Source organism: Anarhichas minor, unplaced genomic scaffold (genome assembly GCF_050575085.1).
Source record: "Anarhichas minor isolate MPS153535 unplaced genomic scaffold, ASM5057508v1 ptg000021l, whole genome shotgun sequence".
Lineage (NCBI taxonomy): Eukaryota > Metazoa > Chordata > Actinopteri > Perciformes > Anarhichadidae > Anarhichas > Anarhichas minor.
In genome coordinates this window covers 1955732-1983704 of record NW_027466467.1, presented here as the reverse complement: position 1 = coordinate 1983704, position 27973 = coordinate 1955732, and the positions used below count along the sequence as shown (strand labels likewise).

The 27973-nt window shown below is 41.4% G+C and overlaps 2 protein-coding genes across 6 annotated transcripts; one reads left to right on the top strand and one right to left on the bottom strand.

Annotated features, from left to right (window-relative positions):
* Nucleotides 1–1862: 1862 nt before the first annotated feature.
* Nucleotides 1863–11260, top strand: ddx27 (DEAD (Asp-Glu-Ala-Asp) box polypeptide 27). 2 transcript variants are annotated; one of them, XM_076095968.1, is made up of 21 exons: nucleotides 1863–2092; nucleotides 2796–2945; nucleotides 3044–3103; nucleotides 3187–3370; nucleotides 3638–3690; nucleotides 3785–3871; nucleotides 4211–4316; nucleotides 4409–4582; nucleotides 4713–4863; nucleotides 4972–5071; nucleotides 5466–5607; nucleotides 5982–6135; nucleotides 6405–6486; nucleotides 6833–7010; nucleotides 7144–7250; nucleotides 7861–7957; nucleotides 8071–8162; nucleotides 8911–9031; nucleotides 10042–10135; nucleotides 10521–10724; nucleotides 11113–11260. In XM_076095968.1, exons 1-21 carry the CDS (start codon nucleotides 2009–2011, stop codon nucleotides 11129–11131), a joined length of 2439 nt encoding a protein of 812 aa, XP_075952083.1. In that variant the 5' UTR covers nucleotides 1863–2008; the 3' UTR covers nucleotides 11132–11260. The 2 variants fall into 2 exon arrangements, with proteins under 2 accessions (XP_075952083.1, XP_075952082.1); XM_076095967.1 differs by having other exon boundaries at nucleotides 1864–2092; nucleotides 10039–10135.
* Nucleotides 11261–15034: 3774 nt separating this feature from the next.
* Nucleotides 15035–27676, bottom strand: LOC142954673 (potassium voltage-gated channel subfamily KQT member 2-like). Of its 4 annotated transcripts, XM_076095832.1 has the most exons (20): nucleotides 27544–27676; nucleotides 25480–25630; nucleotides 24881–24971; nucleotides 23881–24007; nucleotides 23295–23470; nucleotides 22696–22821; nucleotides 22237–22347; nucleotides 22051–22146; nucleotides 21735–21829; nucleotides 21560–21628; nucleotides 21251–21280; nucleotides 20627–20706; nucleotides 20090–20293; nucleotides 18871–18918; nucleotides 17908–18016; nucleotides 17712–17750; nucleotides 16589–16720; nucleotides 16216–16336; nucleotides 15784–15959; nucleotides 15035–15647 (listed from the first exon to the last, which is right to left on the bottom strand). In XM_076095832.1, exons 1-20 carry the CDS (start codon nucleotides 27674–27676, stop codon nucleotides 15035–15037), a joined length of 2727 nt encoding a protein of 908 aa, XP_075951947.1. The 4 variants fall into 4 exon arrangements, with proteins under 4 accessions (XP_075951947.1, XP_075951948.1, XP_075951950.1 ...); XM_076095833.1 differs by lacking the exons at nucleotides 17712–17750; nucleotides 18871–18918 and having other exon boundaries at nucleotides 20090–20305; XM_076095834.1 differs by lacking the exons at nucleotides 15035–15647; nucleotides 15784–15959; nucleotides 16216–16336; nucleotides 16589–16720 and having other exon boundaries at nucleotides 16985–17750; nucleotides 20090–20304; nucleotides 20626–20706.
* Nucleotides 27677–27973: the final 297 nt, after the last annotated feature.

Sequence of the window (27973 nt, the reverse complement as noted above, 5' to 3'; positions counted from 1 at the left end):
GGTTTTGTTTTCACTCTCTATTTGTTTCCTGTTTGATGACATAATTTCAATGTGAAAGAGAATCCACTTTCCAGGAAAGCTTGTGTTTAAGGGTCAGTGTCAGAGTCCTCACGTGTACTCTGTTCGTGTGTCTTTGGTTGTGTGTGTGTGTGTGTGTGTGTGTGTGTGTGTGTGTGTGTGTGTGTGTGTGTGTGCGTGTGTCTTTGTTTGTGTGTGTGTGTGCGTGTTTGAACCAGCTGTTTGCTCTCAGACTAAATTGGTTCTAGGAACATCCTTCTCAAAGTGTGACTGTGTTTTATATCCCCACAAGATGAGTGACACACACACACACACGCACACACACAAGTTTACCGGTTTACGTATTTGCAGAATAACTCTTGTAGGTGGAAGACTCAAAGTGCAGAGGTATAACTCACAATGTTGAAGGCTTTACTCTTGATGTTCAATTCACAATTACGAACATGACCAAGAAGAAGAATTCTTCAATGTAACACGTTTTAAATTAAACTGTAATAAACTCAATAATGTTCCTCTAATTGTTGATGTTTCCATTGCAGTTTAAAAAAAGAGGAGCGGTCCTCAAAGTGCAAAACTAAAAGTCTGATCAATGCAACATTCAGTGGGAGTGAAGCAAACATCCAGACCACACAGAGAAGGTGCAAGGTACAAAAAACAAGACGAAACAAAACACGTAGTACAACACGCACGACAAGACTGTACAAATACAAATGGGAGTATCAGAAAAGTAATATATAACAAATAGTGCAGTAGCAGCATTATGTGCACAGGATGTGTAAGTATGTGGTCAGGTGAGTCCGGTGGGTCTTGGTGTAAATGTAGTGGATGGAGGGGAGAGAGGTCCTAATGATGTACATATCAGTAAATAAAACACACAAACAAACTACATTTACAATCCTATTTTGGTCCTATTTCAAAGAAATATTAGTCTGTTTTATGTCCCTGATAAATTGTTTTGGGTTCTTATGGGATAAGTCGATGGACGTCTCTTTCTTCTAGTTAAATCTTTTTCTGCTGATGGAGCACTGTGGAAAAATTGTGTTGAATATAATAAATAATAAATGAAGTGGTCTTCAGATGGGCATTTACATTTTTTTCTTGAGAAAAACAAATAGACTTCTCTTTATAAAGAAGACTTCCAACTGTATTTGTATTTATTCTGAATGCAACGAGCTGAAAAGGAGAGTGTGGTTTGATGTTTGTCTCACCTGGAATCTACATTTCAATAGAATTGTAAGTGTGTGGGGAGAGAGTCTGTAGCATTACACAATATTATATTTATGTGTATTACATTAACATGATATCAATATTTCATTTTTAAATATCACAGTTATACTGGATTAATACTGGTATATTGCAACCCTCTAATAGATTAAATAAAATCAGTTCTGGATTATGGTCGGTATCTAAAACGTTGTTAGGAAAATTAGACGTAATAAAAGCACAGGCATTGTGGCATATGTGTGTGTGGGGGGGGGGGGGAGGGGGGGGGGGGTAAAACCTCTGTGCAAGCTTTGTGGGTAGAAACGGAGAAATGCCATCGGAGTATATTGGGTTGTTTTACAAAGAGGTAACGTCCTACAATACCTACTATTAAGCCATACAGGAACATGAAAAAAAAAGTTTGTATTTAGGATCAATAAGACGAGATGAGCAGACTATTATTTATTTATTTACTCGTTTTATTTTATTTTATTCATGTCTTTCTTTCTTGTTTTTTCGTTTTGTTTTGTCGACACATTAGAGTGTAGGTCACACTCCAGATCAGTGGGTGGCGGTAATGAGCCTGAAAGCTGTTTATCAACCGCCAATGAAAACCTAGAAGAAGAACGTGAACCGGAAACACGCCGCTCTCACGTCCTGTTTCCGTCAACACACGTGTGTACGTGTGTGGAGAGAAAACGACAGGAGAACCTTTACAGAATCCCTCTAGAACCGGTCCACAGTACGTCCACAGTCAGGTGAGCAGGTACCGAAAGCGGAGTCCGCCATGTTGGAGCAGCTGGGTCTGATCGGGACGCTCCGGGACGAGGACGAGAGTCCGGAAGAACCCGATACCGAGTCCGACCAGGAGGTGAGTAGGGCCGGACCACACAGCTGGATTTCTACCCGGCGAAACGACACGACCAGGCGGCTTGAGGGCGAACCAGAGCCCGGCTGGAGAACAGTAGATTAACCGCTGTTTGATCCAGGAGGGTTCTGATTAAGTGATTATATGTACTCTTCTCTAAACCAACAAAATAACAACAACAGTTGTTACAGAAATACAAACAAGAGTGACAAAGTTATAAAGTGAACAGAAGTCAGGTTCCATATAAATATTTAAATCTTCTGTTGAGACATTTTACCTGTAAATTTAGGAATTAAAGGATTCTAAACATACAGTTGAGATGTTTATGATATTGAGTCAGTCATTAGTTAAAGTATAAAATAACATAATCATCAGCCCAGCAGTCTGAGGGATCAATAACAAAGTGCACGTTTATTTAAAGTTTAGTATTTTATACTATGATGAAATACAGGATATATATGAAATATGATTTCTAATTTTATGTTACAGTAATTAAAGTGTCACATGGTTTAAATAGTTATATTTGACACAACTTTTATAAACAATTACTTTGTATTTATAATTACTATTGTATACGAAGAATTGGGGGTAGGTCCGTTTTTTGGTCTGTTAAAATGCTGCAGCTGCGTGTGTATCTATTTGTGTGTATTAATGTGTGTGTGTGTGTGTGTGTGTGTGTGTGTGTGTGTGTGTGTGTGTGTTTCAGGACCAGCCGATCGTCCTGAACAGGAAGAAGAAGTTCGGGACTCGCGGTGCGACAGACTTCAATGGTGACTTTGAGTTTGGAGAGCGGGACGCACCGGCCCGTGGAGAAGAGTGGGCGATGGAAGACGTCATGAAACAGATCAAGATCAAGGTAGAACCCAGCAGAACAGATCTTATATGTTCTCCGGTAGTGTTTTGGTCCTCTGATGTTCTCCAACACTGTTTTGTAATTGTGTTCTTTGTTTGCAGAGAACCGCGACCACTCTGGACCAGAAAATAGAGAAAATCAGGAAGAAGAGGAAAGCTGATGTGAGTCTGGTGTCACGTTCTACTTCCTGTCTGTCCGGGTTCCACTTCATGCGTTAAAGATGGAAGTTTTTTTTCATCTGCAGGAGAAATCGCCTGAGATCGACCCTGCTGAAGGGTCTTCAGAGAAGAACCAGGAAGAGGAGGATGAGGATGATGATGATGATGAAGAGCAGGATGTGAAGCCTGATGCAGGAGAGGCTGAAGGAGGTGATGAGGAGGAGGAAGATGAGTTTGATTCGAGTGATGAGGAGATTCTCACCAAATCAGGTGAGTCCAGCAGAGGCTTTTATTTTGATTCCCGACAGGAAGCAGAAACATTTTAATCATTTTGATTCTGTTGTTTTACCAATAAATCCAAATATCAAATCAGTTTTAATAACCAGATAAATCCAATAAAATCTAAAAATCATTGTGACCGAACTCAGTCAAACAAAACAAACAGAAAACTTTAATGAAGACTGAACTTTATGTTTGTTAAAAAAGTGAACAATGTTTAAATTACTAATTGTTGACCGACTTCCTGTTTTCTCTCAGACACCGTGAGAGACAAAGAACGACGGGGGAAGAGGAGGAAGATGGGAGACGAGGTGAGGAAGAGGAGGAGGAGCTTATGATGACTTCAGGTTCTTGAACAGTTCTTTTTTAGGTTACCATGATAACCGTTGTGTGTTGCGTTCTCAGGCTCCGGAGTCGTACTACGAAGATGCGTCTCACTACGATGATGCGCTGACCTTTGATGGCATGAACCTGTCCCGACCGATCCTGAAGGTGTGTGTGTGTGTCGTGCTGCTCACCTGAGGTGTTGAGAAGCCTTAAATTAGCAGTGAGGAACCATTTTGGATGTTTACAATGTTTACTGAGGTAATAAATCAAGAGAGAAGTAGAGTAATTTTCTCATAGACTTCTATACAACCAGAGGAGTCGCCCCCTGGTGGACAGTAAGGCAAGGCAAGGCAAGTTTATTTGTATCGCACATTTCAACAACAAGGTAATTCAAAGTGCTTCACATAAAACCATTAAAAGCATCAAAACATAACATAGTAGACAGAATGCAAGAAGCCTGGACATTTTTGGTGCTGTTTCTGACCTCCTGTTGTGTCCCTGCAGGCCATCACAGCTCTGGGCTTCAAGCTGCCGACTCCCATCCAGAAGGCCTGCGTTCCCATCGGCCTGCTGGGCAAAGACCTGTGCGCCTGCGCTGCTACTGGGACAGGTATCACTGATATACTGGGACCACTGCGTCACACTGGCACCAATAACTCACACTGGAGCGAGATAGATTAATGAAATCATTTCTCTCTTCAGGGAAGACGGCAGCCTTCATGCTGCCGGTGTTGGAGCGTTTGATTTATAAGCCCAAGACGTCCCAGGTGACCCGGGTCTTGATTCTAGTTCCAACCAGAGAGCTGGGGATCCAGGTTCACTCTGTGGCCCGTCAGCTCGCCCAGTTCACCTCCATCACCACCTGCCTGGCTGTCGGTAATGACTGTTAACTGACAGTTCTTAATTTATTTGGTCTCTGTTTGTAAAAAATAAATGCTGGACTCAGTCTGACCCTGGTCTCAGTCTGACCCTGGTCCTCAGGTAACCTGTCTCGTTGTGTGTGCAGGTGGGTTGGACCTGAAGTCTCAGGAGGCTGCGTTGAGGGCAGGCCCAGACGTCCTGATAGCTACACCTGGTCGACTGATCGATCATCTTCACAACACGCCGAGCTTTGAGCTGACTCACATTGAGATCCTGATCCTGGACGAGGCCGACAGGTAAACACCGAGGCGTCACATAAGACTACGTATCTCCCAATAAACGCAGTCGGGAATGAAAGACTCACCTGTTTGGTTCTGCTTTGTGTCTCTGTGTTCCTCTTTCAGGATGCTGGACGAGTACTTCGAGGAACAGATGAAGGAGGTCATCAGATTGTGTTCCTACAACAGACAGACCATGTTGTTCTCTGCCACGATGACTGAGGAGGTGCGTGTCATGTGACCTGTGTCTCCAGGTGTTTCAGTGTGTCATGTGACCTATGTCTCCAGGTGTTTCAGTGTGTCGTGACTTCTGTCTCCAGGTGTTTGTGTGTCATGTGACTTCTGTCTCCAGGTGTTTGTGTGTCATGTGACTTCTGTCTCCAGGTGTTTCAGTGTGTCATGTGACCTATGTCTCCAGGTGTTTCAGTGTGTCATGTGACTTCTGTCTCCAGGTGTTTCAGTGTGTCATGTGACTTCTGTCTCCAGGTGTTTGTGTGTCATGTGACTTCTGTCTCCAGGTGTTTCAGTGTGTCATGTGACCTATGTCTCCAGGTGTTTCAGTGTGTCATGTGACTTCTGTCTCCAGGTGTTTCAGTGTGTCATGTGACTTCTGTCTCCAGGTGAAGGACCTGGCCGCGGTCTCGTTGAAGCAGCCAATCAGGATCTTCGTGAACAGTAACACTGACGTTGCTCCATTTCTGCGACAAGAGTTTGTCAGAATCCGACAAAACAGAGAGGGAGACAGAGAGGCCGTGGTGGCTGGTAAGTACTGATAACCCTGCAGCACTACTGCATTACGAGTACTAACAATGTAGTACTACGTGTACTGCTGTACTAACAATGTAGTACTACGTGTACTTCTGTACTAACAATGTAGTACTACGTGTACTGCTGTACTAACAATGTAGTACTACGTGTACTGCTGTACTAACAATGTAGTACTACGTGTACTTCTGTACTAACAATGTAGTACTACGTGTACTGCTGTACTAACAATGTAGTACTACGTGTACTGCTGTACTAACTATGTAGTACTACGTGTACTGCTGTACTAACTATGTAGTACTACGTGTACTGCTGTACTAACTATGTAGTACTACGTGTACTGCTGTACTAACTATTGTTTGTTTTGTTAGCTCTGCTGACTCGGACGTTCCAGGATCACGTGATGTGTTTCACTCAGACGAGGAAACAAGCTCACAGATTGCACATCCTGCTGGGACTGATGGGACTGAAGGTCGGAGAACTGCACGGAGAACTGAGCCAGAACCAGAGACTGGAGAACCTCAGGTACACACGCACACAGAACCAGAGACTGGAGAACCTCAGGTACACACAGAACCAGAGACTGGAGAACCTCAGGTACACACACACAGAACCAGAGACTGGGGAACCTCAGGTACACACACACAGAACCAGAGACTGGGGAACCTCAGGTACACACACACAGAACCAGAGACTGGAGAAATACTGTTGCGCACACTCACAGAACCCAACCTAAGAACCTCGGGTACACACACCTGAAACTGTTATTCACCCCTTTGTGGTCCTCGTTCCAGGCGTTTTAAAGATGACCAGATCGATATCTTGGTGGCGACAGATGTTGCAGCCAGAGGTTTGGACATTGGTGGAGTCAAAACGGTGAGTCCGTACCTTTCAATATGTGGAATGAATTCTCACCACTGTACTTTTATGGTATAACTGTGTAAACAAAAATAATATTATAAGTGTAGTGTATAAGGGCTAGTAGATGAGTTTATGATGTCTTAATTATGTCTCATAAGTTGTTGCAGCAATTTTGTTTTGATACCATTTGTTACACAGATTTGTTACTTGTTCTTGACTACTTAAGAATTGATCAAAAATTAAAACCAAGTCAGATTTACACTTTTGTGATGGATCCACATGAACACATCTGAAGACATGTCTCTCTGTCTCCGTTGTCATTCTTCTGTCTCTCCCTCTCTGTCCCCCGTCTGTCTCTCAGGTGATAAACTTCACCATGCCGTCCACAGTGAAGCACTACGTTCACCGCGTCGGCAGGACGGCCAGAGCCGGTCGCTCGGGACGTTCGGTGTCTCTGGTCGGAGAGTCTGAGAGAAGGACTCTAAAGGAGGTGGTGAAGTCGGCCAAGAACAGCGTGAAGGCTCGAGTCCTGCCGCCAGGTATCTACACTTTTTGGCCAATGAGTAGTTCAGGGAACCTGGGAGAGTTGGACCCTTGAGTAGCGGTTATTTAAAAAGTGACCTGTTTACAGGTGAGTCGTGATGAAACTTGTCTCTGTGTCTCTCGCCCCAGACGTCATCTTGAAGTTCAGAGATCTGATCTCTAAACTGGAGAAAGACGTGGAAGCTGTGATGAGGCTGGAGAGAGAGGAGAGAGAGATGGCTGCGTCTGAGGCCAAGGTACACCTGCACTCTGCTCAGGGATGTCACAATCATGGAACTTTAGTTGACGATTTAATTGTCAAACAATACCCATGTGATTGCCTTTTCTGGTTAATTTTATGCCACACAGCGGTGCTCCTTGACCCACATCCATGTTGTTAATTGACTCTCGGGCCTTTGACTCTCGGGCCTTTGACTCTCGGGCCTATGACTCTGGGGCCTTTGACTCTGGGGCCTTTGACTCTGGGGCCTATGACTCTCGGGCCTTTGACTCTGGGGCCTATGACTCTGGAGCCTTTGACTCTCGCACCCATTTGACTCTCGCCCTTTAAGTTTCTCTCCTGTATTTGTTTGTATAAACTGTGAAAAATCGTTTTTTACAACCTTCCACTGTTCCATAATAATAAGTGAGTGATTATCACCAAATATTTATACATTTTTAATGTCTAATTTTTCTTGTATTTTCCTGGAAGCTTCATAATAATTGTGTGTGTGTGTGTGTGTGTGTGTGTGTGTGTGTGTGTGTGTGTGTGTGTGTGTGTGTGTGTGTGTGTGTGTGTGTGTGTGTGTGTGTGTGTGTGTGTGTGTGTGTGTGTGTGTGTGTGTGTGTGTGTGTGTGTGTGTGTAGTTGAGTGTGGCTCAGAAGCGCCTCGAAGGGTCCGCCGACTCCATTCAAGCACAGCGAGTTTGGTTTCAAACTCAACAGGAGAGGAAACAGAGCCGTGGTGAGTACTAATACACACTGCAGTTAACTGATCTCCGCTCTAGTACTCCATCGTCTGTAGTACTCCTCAGTACCTCCACAGACTGTGTTTTAACTTGTTCTTCTCTATGTCAGTGTCGAAGGCTCTGCAGGAGTTTGATCTTGCTCTGAGAGGGAAGAAGAAGAGAGAGAAGTTTGTGAACGACGGCAAGAAGAAAGAGCTAACGGTAATATAAACTCCGAATACTGGTCACTATGTGAGATAAACTAATCGCAGGGTTTGTAAGCTGGCGCCCCTTAAAGCTACTAGAAGGAACGTTTAACTGGTTATGAAACGGTCTCAAAGTTCCTCGTAGTCGCTTTAACGGTCAGTCCACCTGTCAGGTTTCAGCTCATACATTTGTTGTAGTTCGTATGAAGTTTGGTGGAGAAGTTCGTTCAGCATGTAAATAAATAGTGTTGATTATATGAGAGCATCAACAAACAGGCAGAATCTTTCAGTGGTTTTATTGAACATTAAAGGGATGTTGTGAGTTATTAAAACTCCATCAGAATAGAGTTGAGTCTTTCAGTTTTATTTTAAGTGTCAATACAAACACTGAAACAGGTTTTTCTTCCTGTAATCATTCAACTTTTTATGACATCTTTCTAATGCATGTGATGTAGGACAGAATCCAGTCCTTCTGTGTAAAACTATATTTTACACTTTAACTCTTAGTTCCCTCTTAGTGTTTGCCCGTTAAGCTGAAGTCACAACAAACACGCTGGAACTCTTGAAAGTCTCCACGTGGCGTGTTTAACTCGGAGGACGGTGAATGTTATACTAATGCACATGCAGCGCATAATGAAACATGACTGAGAGACTGAACAAAGTGTTCACTGTGAACTTATGATCAAACTAATGTTCAGCTGCTGGAGGTTGTTAGAGTGAGAGCTCTGCTTTTAAATTGATGATCTTTGTTTTCTGTCCGTCAGTCTGAGGAGCGCGCTCAGTTCGAGATCCTGAAGGCTCAGATGTTCGCCGAGAGAGCGGCGAAGAGAGAGCGACGCCCGAAAAGAGCGAGAGCGATGCCAGAGGACGAGATGCCAACTAAAGGTCAGATATACTACATCAGTACTGTAAAATACACTGATATACTACATCAGTACGATAAAATATACAGATATACTACATCAGTACTGTAAAATACACATATACTACATCAGTACTGTAAAATACACAGATATACTACATCAGTACTATAAAATACACAGATATACTACATCAGTATGATAAAATACACAGATATACTACATCAGTATGATAAAATACACTGTTATACTACATCAGTACTATAAAATACACTGATATTGTTAGGTTCAAGAGCCTCTCGCAACTGTGGGAGAGACCGCATGTGGTCCAGCCTTACCAAAAAGTCAGCCGGTTTCAATTATAAATAAAAGTATTTAATACTACAGAAGCTAAAACATTGGATACGTCACCTCGCGCGGGTGACGTATCCTTCGGCGAGTACCTGTAACTGCCTGTCTGGAAATCCCTATCTGACCCTTGGCTATTCTTCAGTTTAATACATTCAATGACTGTCTTTTATGGCTTAACACTTCTATGGTAAACATACTATATAAAGATAAGGATTTGCAACTCTTGGCAAAAACTTCACCAGTTTTACAAGCATAATTAGTACGTCCCAAGTACTTGCTAATATTTTACTATCCACCTCTAAGGTGCTACAAATTCTACTAAGAAACACTTCTAACAATAACTTCTAAAACACACTTCTAATTATGAATCATTAAACACTTCTAATTATAATCTTAAAACACCTTTCTGAACCTAAATTTCCTACAATATACTACATCAGTACTATAAAATATACAGATATACTACATCAGTACTGTAAAATACACAGATATACTACATCAGTACTATAAAATACACTGATATACTACATCAGTACTGTAAAATACACTGATATACTACATCAGTACTATAACATACACTGATATACTACATCAGTACTATAGCATACACTGATATACTACATCAGTACTATAGCACTACATCAGTACTGTCGGAGGTACTAAACTGAACTGTCTCTGCAGCAGTCAATCATAAAGCAGGAAAAGGAGGAAAGCAGTCTGTGTTTGACAAAGAGCTGACCAACACCAGCACCAAGGCTCTGAAGCACTACAGAGCTGGGTGAGTCTGTCTGTACACCCGTCTGTCTGTCTGTCTGTCTGTCGGTACACCTGTCTGTCTGTCGGTACACCTGTCTGTTATTACCATGGACTGTATATAAAAGGTGGACAGTCACCGTTACGTAACCTATTGGTTTGTGGACTGTTGTTTTGAAGCCATGAATTAGTCATTTTGGCCGTCGCCATCTTGGTTTTTGCCAACCAGAAGTGAGGTGAGAGGGTGGAGCCTAGTACAACGGAACCCTGAATAATGTTGCAATTAACTGTCATGACTCGATGATACCTGATCCAGCATTTTAGGCTTTGTCGGAGGCATTTCTGATGTCTGTATAGCTGTCTGTCTATATAACTGTACACCTGTCTCACCTGTCTCTTTCTGCTTACAGACCGTCCTTCGAAGACAGGAAGCGTCTCGGTATAGACAGGAAGCGTCCCGGCGGCTCAGACAGGAAGCGTCCCGGCGGCTCAGACAGGAAGCGTCCCGGCGGCTCAGACAGGAAGCCTCCCGGGGGCTCAGACAGGAAGCGTCCCGGCGGCTCAGACAGGAAGCGTCCCGGCGGCTCAGACAGGAAGCCTCCTGGCGGCTCCAGGTGAGTTTTACCTGCTCTCTCTTCATTTCTGTATAATAAGAACTGGATATGGGGTCACTGCTCAGCCTTGCTTTCAATTTTGCTCAGCAGCTTACTTCCCGGTATTGCAGCAAAAAGCATTTTCCCCATAGAGCACTATGGTAAAAGAGACATTTTATATATATTATGAAATTTTGATCCAAAAGCAATTTAAAAACCTGTGACGTCATCACAATGTTAAGTCTATGGGCCGAGACCCAGAAGCTAGTAACTTTGTTAGGAAAATTGGCCTGGCGAGCAATTCTAATTGGACTGAAAAGGCGCCATTTTGGGGTTCTTATTATACATCTATGGTCCCACATCGATTGAAACAGATTAAAAATGGTGGACTCTCTGTTCTGTCCGTCAGGTTCAAGAAGAAGAAGTGAAAGCCAAGATTGCCACCTTGAGACGCAGTTTTCTCCTCGTCGTCTTTGTGTTCACCGTGTAAATCTCTTCCAGTTGTTTTGTTCATCTTATGAAGTTTTAAATAAAGTGTCGAGCTCTATAAAAAACAAGTCTGTAGTTTATTCTAAAGGGTCCTAACAAACCATGCAGATGTCAGTATAATGTCAAAAAGATGTCATGAAATATTCAGTATATTATGTCATTGAAATGTTGAAAAAGCCTAGTATAGCATGTCGAAAACTTCATAGTATAGCATGTCGAAAACTTCATAGTATAGCATGTCGAAAACTTCATAGTTATAGCATGTCGAAAACGTCATAGTATAGCATGTCGAAAACGTCATAGTTATAGCATGTCGAAAATGTCATAGTTATAGCATGTCGAAAACATCAGTTATAGCATGTCGAAAACGTCATAGTTATAGCATGTCGAAAACTTCATAGTTATAGCATGTCGAAAACTTCAGTTATAGCATGTCGAAAAACTTCATAGTATAGCATGTCATAGCATGTCGAAAACTTCATAGTATAGCATGTCGAAAACTTCAGTTATAGCATGTCGAAAACGTCATAGTTATAGCATGTCGAAAACGTCGTAGTTATAGCATGTCGAAAACGTCGTAGTTATAGCATGTCGAAAACGTCGTAGTTATAGCATGTCGAAAACGTCAGTTATAGCATGTCGAAAACGTCGTAGTTATAGCATGTCGAAAACGTCAGTTATAGCATGTCGAAAACGTCATAGTTATAGCATGTCGAAAACTTCATAGTTATAGCATGTCGAAAACTTCATAGTTATAGCATGTCGGAAAACTTCATAGTTATAGCATGTCGGAAAACTTCATAGTTATAGCATGTCGAAAAACTTCATAGTATAGCATGTCGAAAACTTCATAGTATAGCATGTCGAAAACTTCATAAAGTAATAGCATTTCGAAAAAGTAATATTATAGTATGTCCTAAAATATCTGGTCAAACTTACTTTGTCGAAAAAATCGTACGTCATAAAAAAATTGATAGTCGTAGTCGAAATATAATATGTTGAAAAAGTTGTAGAATAGTATTTCACTAAATGTATAATAAAGTCAAAGTATGGCATTTCAAAAAGAAGGTTATGGTATAGTATGAAATAAGTCATTAAAAAAGGCCTAGCATGTCGAAAAAGTGATAATAAAGCCATAGTATAGTATGTCAGTCATTGTGTTGTATTATGAAAAAAGTCAGTTTATTGTGGAAAAAAGTCCAAAATGTTGAACGTCATAAAAAGTTAATAGTTTGTTAATAAAGTAATATAGTTTTTTGAAAAAGTAATAAAACAGTCATACAGTATGTAAAAAAATAAGTTTAATGAAGTCACAGTATAATAAAAGTAATTTCATGGTATGTCGGAAAAAAGTGATAATGAAGCCATAGTATAGTATGTAAAACACAAAAAAGCCACAGTGTAGTATGTAAAAAGTCAGTGTAGTATGTTGAAAGTTATAAAAAAAAATGATATAGTATATATTATGTCCAAAAATAAATCACAGAATAGTATGTTGGAAAGAAATGATAACAAAGCCATAGTATTGTACGTTTTAAAAAAAGTAATAGTATATGTTGAAAAAAGATCACTTCATAGTATGTCTAAAAGTCATCGTCAGTCAGTGAGACTGAATCACTCTGTTGAAGGGTAACAAAAGACTAAAGACAGTTCATCAGATTTGTTGTGCGTAAATGTTTTTAATTAATATTGAAATACGATCAAACAGGCGACGTTCTGTACAAAGATACAGTTCGTATGAAACAAGATCTGGTCGAACCTCTTTTTCTCCAAAACAAGAAATGTAATCTGAACTGAGCGACGATGACCATGGAAACAAATATCATCAGGTGTTTAAACAATGATTCTCGTGCCACCCCTCAGGACAAACCTTTTAGGGTTTTTAGATCTACTGCTGGTCAGAAATGTTGAACTCTTTTTCCAGAGGGAGGCAACGAGCTAAGGCAGTAAAAGACTCTTATTTTGGTAGGTTTGTCCTAAGTGAGACGGATGTTTTCGTCTCGGTGATCAAAAACTCTTCAGTATTTAATCATTTACATTCCTGTCGCTGGGTTAATTATCTGTTGGGATTTATTAATGAATATGAATCATAATGTAATTACCAGTCGAGGATGATTAGATTACAAATGCATACTAATGAGTTTATGACATCATGTGGGACTAATTATCCATTTCTGATTGGTCAGAATTATTTTTGCAATGTTAAACATGGATATCTACTGTGAGAAAAAGAAAATACATCATGCAAATAGAAGCCAATCAGCTTTCATCCGTCCGCACAATAATAATGAGACGGGAAGTATATATACCGCAACTATAACTGGGCAGCGGGTCTTTTGATCGTTGTGCTTTCATCACCTTTCTAAAAACACAACAGCAAAAGTGTCAAGAATAGAATGTTAATGTATGCTACCAACATTAGCATGTCAAGCTAACTAGCTTTCTACTTAAAGCGTTCCTAAATCCAATCTGACGCTCTACACTAAAATCAGAGCGCTGCTGTTAAAAGAAACGGTAACGTTATACGCGTATAATTCAAAATGGCGCCTCTTGTGCAAGAGCAAGACACTCGGAGTGACTATTTACGAACGCACCCTTAGTAACCGAGTGTTACTTCAGGCTGAGAGCTGATTACTTTATCTTGTGGGGTCCAGACTGATACATCTGCCTTTTTTGGCATATTAAAAAATATTCTGCGGTTCCCTCTTAGTACATATTTTGGCTATGATTGGCCAGCAATAACCTGTATTGGATTAGATTGCGCTTGGTTTGCTCAGTAAGCACTCTTTGTAATTGTAAATGTATGTATGTATATGTTATATATTTTATTTATTCTATTAAAAAAAAAAAAATTGTCTTTCTTTCATTCTTTTTGTCTTTGTCAAATATATATTTGTTTACGTTGGGACAACATTCCAAGAAAATAAACAAATTAAGAGAAAAAAAGTTATTCTGTAATAGAACGTCTTGCATACAAAGTCAGTGGAGAGACTCGAGAGGGCAGCGCGCGGTGGAGGTGGAAATGTTTTAACTCGTAACCATCTCAGCTTCTGACTTCAGTGGAATTCATGACATTTGATGTAACCTTTGAATCGATGTATTAAATATTATATTAACTTGAAGTTGATGTCAGCATTGTGTAATTATTGACAGTACACGGACAGAAACTAAATAATCAAAATAAATTAACTATAAATGGACTGAATATCTTCACCTGAAGAATATCCAAAGACGGACGGTGAGTCTGTGTTTGAGCTCTGGACAGGAAATGGAGACAAAATAAATTTACAGGTGTATTAAATATGGAAACAAGCAACCAATCAGGTGCGAGCGTGTCCCAGCAGTGAACCAATCGGGTGCGAGCGTGTCCACGCAGTGAACCAATCGGGTGAGAGCGTGTCCACGCAGTGAACCAATTGGGTGAGAGCGTGTCCACGCAGTGAACCAATTGGGTGAGAGCGTGTCCACGCAGTGAACCAATCGGGTGAGAGTGTGTCCACGCAGTGAACCAATCGGGTGCGAGCGTGTCCACGCAGTGAACCAATTGGGTGAGAGCGTGTCCACGCAGTGAACCAATCGGGTGCGAGCGTGTCCACGCAGTGAACCCATCAGTGATAGTGAGAACAAACATTTGCTGTACAGGTTAAAACATTCACATGAATAAAACCAGCGTGACACCCGGTGATTTGGGCCGTTCACAGTTCCCATGATGCTTCACTCTGAGACTCCAGCTGGTGTTTTTAAAGTTAACTTGTACAAGTTTCACTTCACAGTTTTATAGTTGTAATTTTGAGTATCACTTTCAATTGTTCTGCTGGTTCTGCTCTGGTTTACCTCGGGCTCTACTTTGTTCTGGTCCAGGCCCGGTCCGAGTGTGGCGAGGGAGCGCAGAGCTCCGAGTCAGAGTCCGATTCCCCCTCTGCGATGTGTGGCCGGACGGTAGCACAGCTGGTGGCGCCTCCTCCTTCTTCTCCACCTCCACCTCCTCCTCCTTTTCGGTGGTCTCCCAGGTTGGCGGAGGGGTAGAAGCTATTGTTGATGAAGTCCAGGTTCTCTCTGGACTGGGAGATGGAGAATCCACTAAAGGAGCGCTCCAGCTCCTCGTGGTCCACGGATGGTATGGAGGCGTCACTGTCCGGCTTCACCTCCTCTCCTCTCTCCGGTCTCTCTACCCCCCCTCGGTCTCCGGTGCTGTGCCGGTGCGATCGGTTCCCGCCGTGTCTCTCTCCGGCTGGAGGAGGTGGGAGTCGAACCAGTGACCCATCCCCAACTGGACTCGGAATGTTGCCGTGGCTGAGGTGGGGAGGCGGCGGGATCTGCTGGGAGCTGATTGGCTGCCAGGAGGTGGAAGGTGGGCAGGTGGGGGCGTTGCAGTTCCTGGATCCGGTGGAGCTGCTGGAGCGAACCATCTTTGTCACGAAACGGCTCTTCTGTGTGTGCTCGCCAGGCAACACCCTTAACAACATGTAAACAAAAATATTAACATACAAAAGGGAAAATGTCCACAAGTTAACATTTAAACAATATGGTATTAACAACAGGTCCGGGTGTGTACTGGTTCTGTGGTTTCCCAGTAATAGTAGACACTGACTGTGGGATCTTGGAGATGGACTGGCTCTTCTCCAGTTGATCCACTGGACTCTGGTAGGGCGGGGCCGGGTCGGGCTCCTTGGATCCAAAGTAGGCGTCGGTCTCGGCCTGAGGGATTCCCATTCGCTGGATGTAGATGTTAACCAGGAAGTCCAATTTTCTCTCCATGGACAGAACCTGAGGGACGAGACCAGCAGAGGACAGAAACAGATTCTAGACTGAAGCTGCATCAAAATTAAACCAACAGGTTCAGAGCTCGAGGACTTTCAGCGCTGGCTCTGCTGAAACGTCTTTTTTGGCGACAGACTGGTTTATTTATTTATTTTATTTAAAAGGGACCATGTACAGTTTAAAACATAAATGTCACCATTTGATGCACCGTACCAGATTATAGCTTTAAGCTCATTCGCATCTTTGCGCATCCTTTGGTTACCTGCTTCTCCACCTTCCCCAGCCGTCCCATCATGCTTGGATCCTCGGGAAGTTCCTCATTGGCCGTTTTGGGACGGTCCTTGTCTGCGACTGGTGTCCCTCTGCCAACTATCTGATCCACCCTGTCAATCAGGAGAAAAACTATGAGCTTCAGGACCATAACCTCACACAGTGACCTCTCACAGAGTGAACTAATAAACTTACAGCCTGAAGTTGCTAAAACTGTGAAGGTGAAGTGTATTTTAAACAAAGTACTGGTCTGATAACTCAGTAAATGTGGCTTTTGCGTTTTTAAATTGAGATCAAAGTCTGATGTTTATTTAGGAGATGCTGAAACAACTTAAAATATACACTCAAGGGGTCAGAGGTCGTACCTTGACTGGAGGTTCTTGATGCGGGCGAGCATGTCCAAGTGTCCGGCTGAATACTGTTCGATCACATCCATTACATCATAGGGACGAAGACTCTCTTTAAACTTCCTCTTAGACACCATGAAGCGCATTATACTGAGAGAGAGAGAGCGAGAGAAAACAGGAAGTCAGCTGTCACCATCAACCTCTGAAGGAGCTCATGATCTCAGGCACTAACAGTTCTGATGTAGTGAATCTAGTCCAGTGGCTCTAGATTCATCTCACAGACCTACAGGGTCGTCTGACAATGAGTCTGGACCAGGGGGCAACCTCCGGGTCTGAAAAGTGAAGCCAATACTGAAGTGTCTTAAAGCTGCATTCTCTCTAGTGTCCACCAGGGGGCGACTCCTCTGGTTGTATAGAAGTCTATGAGAAAATGACTCTACTTCTCTCTTGATTTATTACCTCAGTAAACATTGTAAACATGAGTTTATGGTCTCAATCTCTAGTTTCAAGTCTTCTTCAATACAGCATGATGTTCATTTAGTAACTTATGGTCCATTTAGAGTCAAACAGACCATAAAGCAGGGGATGCTTTAGGGCGGGGCTACACGGTGATTGACAGGTCTCTACCACAGCGTTGTCCGATCATGAGTGACAGAAAACAGTTGGATGAAGCCAAACCAGGACATACAGACCCAGAGACAAAGTGCATGAACACCACACTTTAGGACATGTAGTGTATGTGCTGAGGGCTTACAGCTCAACCAGGATCTGGTTCTGATACCCGACTGTATGAATTATCTTTACAGAACTTTAAAAAACAAACAGGAGAGGAGCTACAGGAGGACTAAACAACACTTCTCTGTAGGACAGACACCACCACCAACAACAACAACAATGAGGATATAACATGATCATCATATATAAATGATGATAGTAATAATAATAATTGTAAAAAAAAAAAAGAATGAAGATGAAGATGGGGAAGAAAGAAGAAGAAAGAAGAAGAAGGGTAGAGGAGAAGAAAGAAAAGAGAAAAAAGAAGGAAGAAGAAGAAGAAGAAAGAAGGACGAAGAAGAAGAAGCAGGTCTTATCAAACAGCATGACAGAGGCAGAAAACAATGAAGCTACCTGGAGGTCAGACTAACTGCTCTTACCCAACAGCTGATGGTGACCTTTGACCCTGGGGTGAGCACAAATAAAAAAATTATAATAATAACATGAATAAAAAGCAGAATGAGTTCAGTGCATATTAACCAGCAAATAAACAATGAGTAAAGTGATGAATGATGAGCAGATAAACTGATAAATAAATGAAAATAAACAGCAAAAGTTCATACCAGATGGCTCTGATGGTGACCTTTAACCCCGGGGTCAGATCCTGAGGGACGAACTCACAGTGGCAGCTCTTGTTGTCGTCGGCCATGTCTTCTCCTGGCAGGCTGGCGTCTGAAACAACAACAACAACAACATCATCATCATCACAGGGCCTTTCTCATTTCTAGATTTTGTGCCTCCTCGTCTCCTCTATCCTTGAGGAGGCCTGCTGGAGGAGCTCTGAGCGAGGAGACATCGGTGCGTCCTTTGAGGAAGACTTTTCTGCACCGTAAACAAATAACAGAGACGTTAATCACAGCTGGAATAATCTCTAACCATGGCGGGACTCTACACATTTTTTATTTGTTATTATTTATTAATAATAATTATAAATATAACTTTACAAAGCCTTTACAAAGTGCTTTGACACTTATATTAAATAAAATAAATAAAATAAATAAAATAAATAAAATAAATAAAATAAATAAAATAAATAAAATAAATAAAATAAATAAAATAAATAAAATAAATAAAATAAATAAAATAAATAAAATAAATAAAATAAATAAAATAAATAAAATAAAATAAATAAAATATTATTATTTCATGTTGTCACATAGACAGACAGGACTATGTTTGCGTCTATATAATATATATCACTCAATCATATACTGTGTATCATACATATCACTCTGTATTTGTATTTTTCATACAAACATTTGTAGTGCTTCACAAAATAAAATATATAAAGCCTATAATATTTATGTGTGTGTGTGTTTTAAATAACACTCCAAGGCGTGAGGAGAGGAGGCGAGGAAAGGAACGGAGGATGTACAAAGTGGGAAATGAGAAAGGCCGGCAGGGTGCATGAAAACAATCTTTAAATGGAGCAGCAGACGATGTATGAAACATGTATTAAGTATCTAATGATCATTAACCTGTTAAAAGGCCCCTGTGTGTTAAAGTGTTGGTGTGTGTGTGCTGACCTGGAGAGCCCTTCTGTCTGAACTCTTCGTCCTGCATCTCTATCAACACTGCAGGAGGAGAGAGGAGACAAAGCTCAGAGGAATCCACTCTACTCATCATCATCACCATCTATATATATATATATATATATACACATATATACATATATATACATATATACACATATATACACATATGTATATATATATATACATATATACGTATATATATATATACATATATATATATATGTATATATATATATATACGTATATATATATATATACATATATATATATATGTATATATATATATATACGTATATATATATATACATATATATATATATATATATATATATATATGTATATATATATATATAAATATATATATATACACATATATATGTATGTATGTATATATATGTATATATATATATATATGTATGTATATATATATATATACATACATATATATATGCACACATACAAATATACATATATATGCCATTCAATTTAAGACAATAAGATGGTGACGATACAATGTTTTTTGTTTTTAAAATAGGGGAGTTAAATGTATTTTGAGTTACAGTGACGATCATAATGTACTCCTCATAATAAAGAGTACTAGACACTGGACTTGAACACAAACAGTCTGGAAGAATACTCTGGAACTCCTTTAATTTCCTCATTCATTCTGTCCGTATCGCAGGTTCACTGTGTGTCAGAATCTAAATGTTTGTTACTCAGGAATAAATTAAGTTTTTATTTTACAGCTTTTTATGCTCCGTCAGTCATTTCTTTGAACACCAATACTGACAAGACAGCTGTCAGTATCGGTTATTGCACATAATGTGTAATCTCAGTTTAAACTGTTACAATCTGTACATACCCGTGAATAAAACTTAAACAATATATTTATACAACAAGTCAGATAATATCACTTACTTTGTGCTCAAATACTCATACTACAATATTTAGTATGTCCCGTTACATAGTACGTCAAATGCAGTACACCAAAAATACCAGGATGTTTTTCTGGCTATTCTGACCCACAATCCTTTGCACAGCAGAGAAATCAGCAAGAATGTCAAAGGTCAAGGTGCCATGTTATGAGGAGATAGTATGTCCCAATTGAAAAGTAAAAAAAAAAGTGTGTGATTTGGAACCCAGCTGGAATCATCCATTAAGGACTCTCATATTCATGAATGAAGGAGTTGTGACGTTCTGACCCGCTTACCTTCAGAGTTCTGGCGTGAGGCCGCTCCTCGGATCCTGAAGGCCTGTCTGGTTCTGCTGCGTTCTCCGAAGCTCCAGCTCTTTGGAACCTTGCTGGGACTCTCCTCCGTATTGGGCTCCATGCTGGGAGATCGTCGCAGGGCCTGGACGCTCCCCAGTCCTCCAGGACCCCCAGGAACTCCAGGACCAACGCCAGGAGTGCCGACTGTGGGAACCAGTAGAGATAGGAAGTAGGGAAGGAAAGACGGAAGTCAAGAATGAGAAGCACCAGAATCTGTTTGTTGCCTGTTACACAAACAAGTTCGTCCTGTCTGGTTAAATGCTTGATAAACTGGTAGATTACCTATTTGTTTACTGGTTAGTGGGAATAAGAACCTGCATACTGTTGAGTCTCAACAGATGAAACTAAACCAAAGAACTTCCTGTCAATAAAACATCATTCATTCAGTTCAAAAGGCCCAAAAATGTTACTGAATGCAGAAAACAACAGAAATTAGTCCGCTGTCTTTTAAAAAAAGACTTTGTCTCTAACACCCACCGTGCTGAGGAGAACCTTTCCCTTTGGTCATTGAACTCCGGGGAGACGAGAAGACCCTCTCCTTCAGACTGACCTTCTGACTGCAGGAACGAGAGACAGACAGACAGACAGGTTTTTAATTTGGATCTAAAAAAAGTCTCGGCATTAGACGTGAATCTGGGAGAAAAAGGTCCTGAATGTCCTTTATTGTGAACACATCCTCCTTATTTCCAAACATGTGACATTTCTTATTTCCTGTCCATGATTTCTGTGTTGGTGTTGGATTCCTGCGCAAACAGGAGGACATTCTCTCTAGTGTCCACCAGGGGGCGACTCCTCTGGTTGTATAGAAGTCTATGAGAAAATGACTCTACTTCTCTCTTGATTTATTGTAAACATGAGTTTATGGTCTCAATCTCTAGTTTCAAGTCTTCTTCAATACAGCATGATGTTCATTTAGTAAATTATGGTCCATTTAGAGTCAAACAGACCATAAAGCAGGGGATGCTTTAGGGCGGGGCTTACTGTGATTGACAGGTCGCTGCCGATTCAGGCTGAATCTATACAGAGTCTGTCTGGCTTTACTTGGTATTAACTGTTTCATTAACTGGTATTGGCTGTTTAGAGCCAGAACTGTTCACTGACCTGGGAGAGGATTCAGGCTGGACATCCTTCCTACAGACAGACAGACAGACAGACAGACAGACAGAGAGACAGACAGACAGACAGACAGACAGACAGACAGACAGACAGACAGAGAGACAGACAGAGAGACGGTTATTATTAACCATTGAGTTAAGAAGAATTTTATGATAATCCTGAGTATCCGACTATTAAATGTTAAACAATTCAAGAGTGTGAGACATTTCTTTCTGCCGTTCACAAAGAAGAATACTGCACTAGTTGTAGTATCAGTAGTAGTTTTGTGTACTTCTTGTATTAAACGTTTCAGACCTGAACGAGAGTCCGGATTTATTCTTGAGGTTCCTCAATAAATCCAGCTGATTGAGAGGAGGGATCAACCTGGAGACACACACACAAACAAAATGATTAACAATGAGGTGTCGTAACATACAAAGAAATCTTAATTATAAGACTATTTACAGAACGTTGACAGGTGGAGTCTCACCTGTACATGGGGACAGAGACAGTCCTCTCGTAATAGTCCCAGGTTGAATTCAGATCAGTTCGGCTCAGATTTGTGGCGTAAACCCTCCACGCCAACTGTAGAGACAGAGAGGCGACGATTCAAAGCAGGAAGGAACCTGTCGACTCCAGTGATTTTCAAACTAAAAGCTCTACTCTTCTTTTGTCTGTAACGTAAGCGGTTTTAACATAACTTGCTCTGGTCAGTGATTTTAATCCAGATTTATGGACGTTTTATTCTGGATGGAAATCAGAGATGTTTCATGTTTCACATTTCAGTGAAGACGGTGCTGGTTCACCTGGATGAGTCCGGCTGCTGGGTTACGTCTCTTCTCAAAGTGTTTCTGACGGTGCTGCTCCTGAACCTTCAGAGCAAAACCAGAACCCAGGATCCCCTGAGAGACAGACAGACAGACAGACAGGTGAGCTGGGAGGAGGTTCACCTGTGTCAGGTAAACTCAAACAAACATGAGAGAGGGACTCACAGCGGGCAGAGCGAAGAATGAAACTCCGATCAGAGTGAAGGCTGCAGCCAGCAGACGACCGTTCCAGGTGATGGGGAACTTGTCTCCATAGCCAATGGTCGTCAAGGTGATCTGAGAGAGAGACTGTACTGTGACATCATCATCCAGCACACCTGTACCTGACTGTACTGTGACATCATCATCCAGCTCACCTGTACCTGATTGTACTGTGACATCATCATCCAGCACACCTGTACCTGACTGTACTGTGACATCATCATCCAGTACACCTGTACCTGACTGTACTGTGACATCATCATCCAGTACACCTGCATCTGACTGTACTCTGACATCATCATCCAGTACACCTGTACCTGACTGTACTGTGACATTATCAACCAGTACACCTGTACCTGACTGTACTGTGACGTCGTCATCCAGCACACCTGCAAAAGTATTAGTGTGTGTGTGTTGTCTCACCAGTCCCCACCAGAGGGCATCTGCATACGTCTCAAACTGGTCGTTGTCCTCTTTTTCTGCCAAATAAACGAGGAAACTGGCCAGAATGAGACACAGGAAGCCGATATACCACGCAGTGATCAACTCCTGCAGAGAGACAGACATCAGACACAGTGAGACAGAGAGACAGACATCAGAATACAGTGAGACAGAGAGACAGACATCAGAATACAGTGAGACAGACATCAGAATACAGTGAGACAGAGAGAGAGACATCAGACAGTGAGACAGAAAGAGAGACATCATGATGTAGTGAGACAGAGAGACAGACAGCAGAATAAAGTGAGACAGAGACAGAGAGAGGGAACAAAGTGTCACAGAGTTCAAACTATGTAATCAATAACTCTGATCGATTCAGTCCAGGATCAATGGAAACGATCAGATGTCAAGCTCTCCTTCAGGAAGACGATACCAATAAACCAATACTGCTGACACAACAGTTGAAGCAGTGGAATTTAAAGTGTCAGAGCTGAAAGCAGTTGAAGTGAAAGGGGCTTATCTGCAGATTGACCAAGAATAAAAACAATTGTTACAATACAGACAGGTATTTCCCAGGGTACCTTGCTGTGGGCGTAGACCACTGATCCCAGCAGTTTCCAGGTTCCTCCCCGTCGGTCCATCCTGATCATCCTCAGAATCTGAAGGAAACGAAGCGACCTGATGGCTGAAGTGGCAAAGACGTTCCCCTGAGTCCCTGCAGCCAACACTGAGATGGATGCTATCAACACCATGACGTCTGCAGACAGACAGACCAGAGAGACAGACCGGTGATTACAATGTCTCACATCATTCAACCGGTTTGAAAATGCTTTTCTTAGAACCCTTTCCTCCTGCTGAGCTGTCTGCAGACTCACCTGTCTGAAGGTAAATGAAGTGTTATTAAAGTCATCAGACTCACCTGTCTGAAGGTAAATGAAGTGTTATTAAAGTCATCAGACTTACCTGTCTGAGGGTAAATGAAGTGTTGTTAAAGTCTGAGGGTAAATGAAGTGTTAGGCGCAAGAAAAGCCATGTTCGTTGTTTACGTTCATTATGATCATTTGGAGGGAGTGGCTTTGGAGGGAGGCCTGAATCACGGGATTACAGTTGATTTGGTAACACTGTTTTTTGTTGTTGTTTTTTTTCAGTTGAAGACAACAAACTCACCGATGACACAAAAAGGTTTTCTGGCAAATTTGAGTCGTCCTCTCCATCCTCTGTACCGACAGCAGCAACCTGCAGCCCAGATCCTCACTATGTACTCCACCCCGAACACCACGATGGTCACCACTTCCTGTTGCGCAACAACACAATGTTAGAAACCAAAACTGTGTTCGAAATGACTCGTTAAATACTACTATTACTCATTTTCTCTGCACCTCTTCATTAAAACAAGCCAGTTCAACGTCTGCTGGGGGACAATTCACATTAAATACCGACATAAGTTTTATTCAATGGGGCTGCCTTTTAACTTAATGCTATGAGTGATAGTTGATTCTGGTAAGCAGAGACGCAACGTATATATCTAGGCACTGCTGTTGTCAACGCGGGGGCAGTAATTTTATTTTCCCAAATGAATAAATACAAAGTACTTTGTGGCCGTTTGTGTTCGCATTAAATGGATAATTTTTGCACCACAGCTCATGAAATTTGGATCACTCGCACTGCTTTTTGTCCCCTCATCTGTCCGCCATTTAATCTTCAGCGCAATGCATGATGGTATATATTTTGCATGTTTACTGACCATTGGTTGTACACTACTTTTACTGATGCATTGTGGGATACTTTGTCAAGTAATCATTATGATCGATTAATCTGCTGATTATTTCCTCAATTAATAGATTCATCATTTAGTCTATAAAACATCAGAAAAGAGCCAAATCTCAAGTTCACATAGAGAACCAAAGCTGACGCCTTCAAAGTTTTACTTACCAAAAGTCCAAAAGTGTAGATTTGGTTTTAACTTAAACGTACACAGAAAGTCATCATGATTTAAACTGACACGTTTAAAAATATCATCAAAGTACGGAAACTCAGAAGCTCCTAAAAATATCCCATCGTTACATTTACAGAATGTATTGAGTTGATCCTCAGGTCAGCGTGTGGCTCTCTGATCAGAAGATGAATGAATGTGGGTATTTTTAACACCACGGCATGTAGAACTTACCAGAGTGTAGAGAGCGTTCTCTGAAGACTTCTCGTACTCCCTGATAGTGGAGAACACGGAGAGAACCAGACAGGAGAACACCAGCACGAACCTGAACAGAGAACACACGTTAAACTCCTGCTACAGGGGGGAAGATTGAGACTGTGACACCTGATCTGAGATCTAGCTGATCCTGGGCGCAGACTGCAGTTAATTGATATATTAAGTTAATATCAATCATCAAGTTATTGTTTCAGATTGATATTCATGTTTACATTTCAAATTGACTCCAAAGCAGTTACATAAAAGGTACTACTATGTATCTACAAAGGTCTCACAATACGATATTATGACGACACTTATGTCACGATACAGTCTTATTGCAATTTTAAAATGTTGCGATATGTTGAGAATTGAGCTAAAAATAATTTCCAACTGCAAATTATGCATTTTGTCATCATCATCTTTTATCAAATAAGATTACGTTTTCACTCGGCTCATCTCACTTCAATTATTTTTGTTGCCTATTTTTGTTATCTATGTGTATAAATATATGTATACATATACATATACATATATATGTATGCCGTAGACAGACAGGTGTAAAGACAGTTATTTACACATAGGCGTGGTAGATGAAGGCCCATCCTCGAGGTCTCTCCAGGACGTTGTACAGGAAGTTCTGCAGTCGTCTGTAGAGGGCGTTTCTCTTCGGAGGTTTCTTTACTCCGGAGACGCTGCTGCGCTGCCGCCGAGGACCCTCCTCCCCACCTGAACACAGGTATATAATCACCGATTCACACTTATGTGAAACACACCGACTCTTCAGGACCGAGTTATATCAAACAGAACGAGAGAAGCTAGCTTAAATTACATGTTTGGTACTTTAGCTTGAAAAATATGACGTGTCAGGAAAAGTGCAACGCATTAAGATGAACATCGTTGGGTATGTTTTTAAATTCTCTCTCTCTTTTTTTACCCAAGTCTTATTTCACTACATTTATACAGCTCAACAGTGACCACACACACTTTCTGAACCATTTTCTTAACTACGAGATGAATCGTGACCATAAAACATTTGATTCACATTCATTTAACAAGGCAAAGGTACAAGACTGAATAAGAAGTGAAGGAACTACTCATCCCATAAACGGCGACTCCAGAAAAACAAACTGTTGTAGGTCTAAAAATAACGACAGATTCAGCAGCTGCATGGCTTATTTTACGCCTGAAATGTTTTCAGAAACGCATTTTGTTGATATTTTCATAATTGAAGAGAAAGCTTCCAAACGAACCGTCATGTTGGTCCAGTTTGAAATTCGGGAGCAAACCACAGACTGTATAAACCGACTCCCCATTATTCTCTGCCTGGCTAAGAGATGCAATGTTGTTTTAGCGTCTAGAAGAGATAATGTTCACACTTAGAGGTGAGTGCTTTCTAAACCCTTTGTCTCCTATTGTAACGGCTCATCTGTTCTTCCTCCTGACTGACGTTTCTACTAATATCATCAGCCTGCAGCAGGCCCCTGATCAATACCCTGCTTAACCCCATAGCCAAATATAATAAAGTTACAGCTTATTTTTAATCTATTATCCTTTACACTTTCATTTTCCTGAGCATTTTTGCTCACCTCACTGTCTTCCCGTCTTTATATTAATTTGAATATTCTACCATCTTATTTTTCTAATGCAATGCGTGTTGCTGTTGTTATTGTACAGGGGTTGGGCGGAGTGGAAGGGTGGGTGGGAAAAAGAAAACATGAAAAAATGGTGACCTGTAAACCTGGCAATGTGTTTGTTTGCTTAAAAAACAGAGTAGAAAAGTGTCAATTATCAAAGTAGTCGTCAATTCTCTGTCAAACGACTATGAGCTGTTTCAGCTTTATTTATGTTATTTTAGATTGTTCTTATTATCAACAAATCCCATAAAAACACGAAAACAAATTATGTTATTCCTTCTCTCAATACTTTGACTTCTCTGCTGTTTCACTTCAATTACATTCAGCTCTTTGAACACTTTCTACCTGGACACGTATCTGATAGTCAGATAACGAGATCGTGTCGGCCGCAGATTTGTGCAAAAATGTGCAAATCAAATGTGGACAAACTAAAACTGCCTGCGAACAAACCGTCATCATACAGTAAACATCTATTTACAAAGCAACTTCCACAGCTAAAACATCAGTTAAAGTAGTTGAAGTGTTATAGCTGGTGGCTGAAACGGTCAGTGCTTAAAGTGACACTTCAACTGTTTTCAGGATATACCTTGTTAGTGAATACGTTCATGTTGATTTGGATCTTAACATTTTCATATCGCTACCATTATGCTTAAGTTAAATAATAAATAATACCAATAAACGCCAGACAATACGCATAAGAGTCATCAGCCAATCACATGTAAGCACCCTTCAGTCAAGCTTACAGTAAATATTGATTTATTTCTCTTCATTTAACCTCATTGGTCTAAATTTGCAGCTCATTTGTTGTTTTTGTTGTAACCGTGAAGCAGAACCGGGAATGTTTCCATCTGGTTCTCATCATCAGAAAACCCTGATCTGGTTTTACTGCTGATAATCTGAGAGCATGCGCACAACCACACACACACACACACCGTTAACGGTCCCCGTCAATTACCGCCTATGAACCGGCAGGTTGTTGTTGTTATTGTGTTTCGGTTGTTTTACCTGCTATGAGCAGAGCTCCGTCCCTGCTGGACTCGGTCCCTCCGGCCTCCAGACCCACGAAGCCCACCTTCAGCTTCTTCGGGTCGGCCTGCGCTCCGGGGAACACCCCACCGTTCCGGGATTTCTGCACCATGACGGAGGGACCAGCACCGACCGGCCGATCTACTGCCAGCCTGCAGACGAGGCGCCCGAGACGGCCATGCCAAGCGGGAGCATCACCGCGCTGCGGAAGAGGACAAGTACAGAAGGAGGGAGGAGACAAGGGAAAGAGGAAAATAACACCCGCAGAGAAAGACAAGCCGCAGATTGGCTGATCAGCAGATTTGTCTGATAAGCAGATTTGTCTTCCGTCACTGACTTCCCCTACAGAAAGGAAGTGGCGTGACGTCACTGACGGTTATTGAACAGCTCACAGATGAAAGGGAAAAAA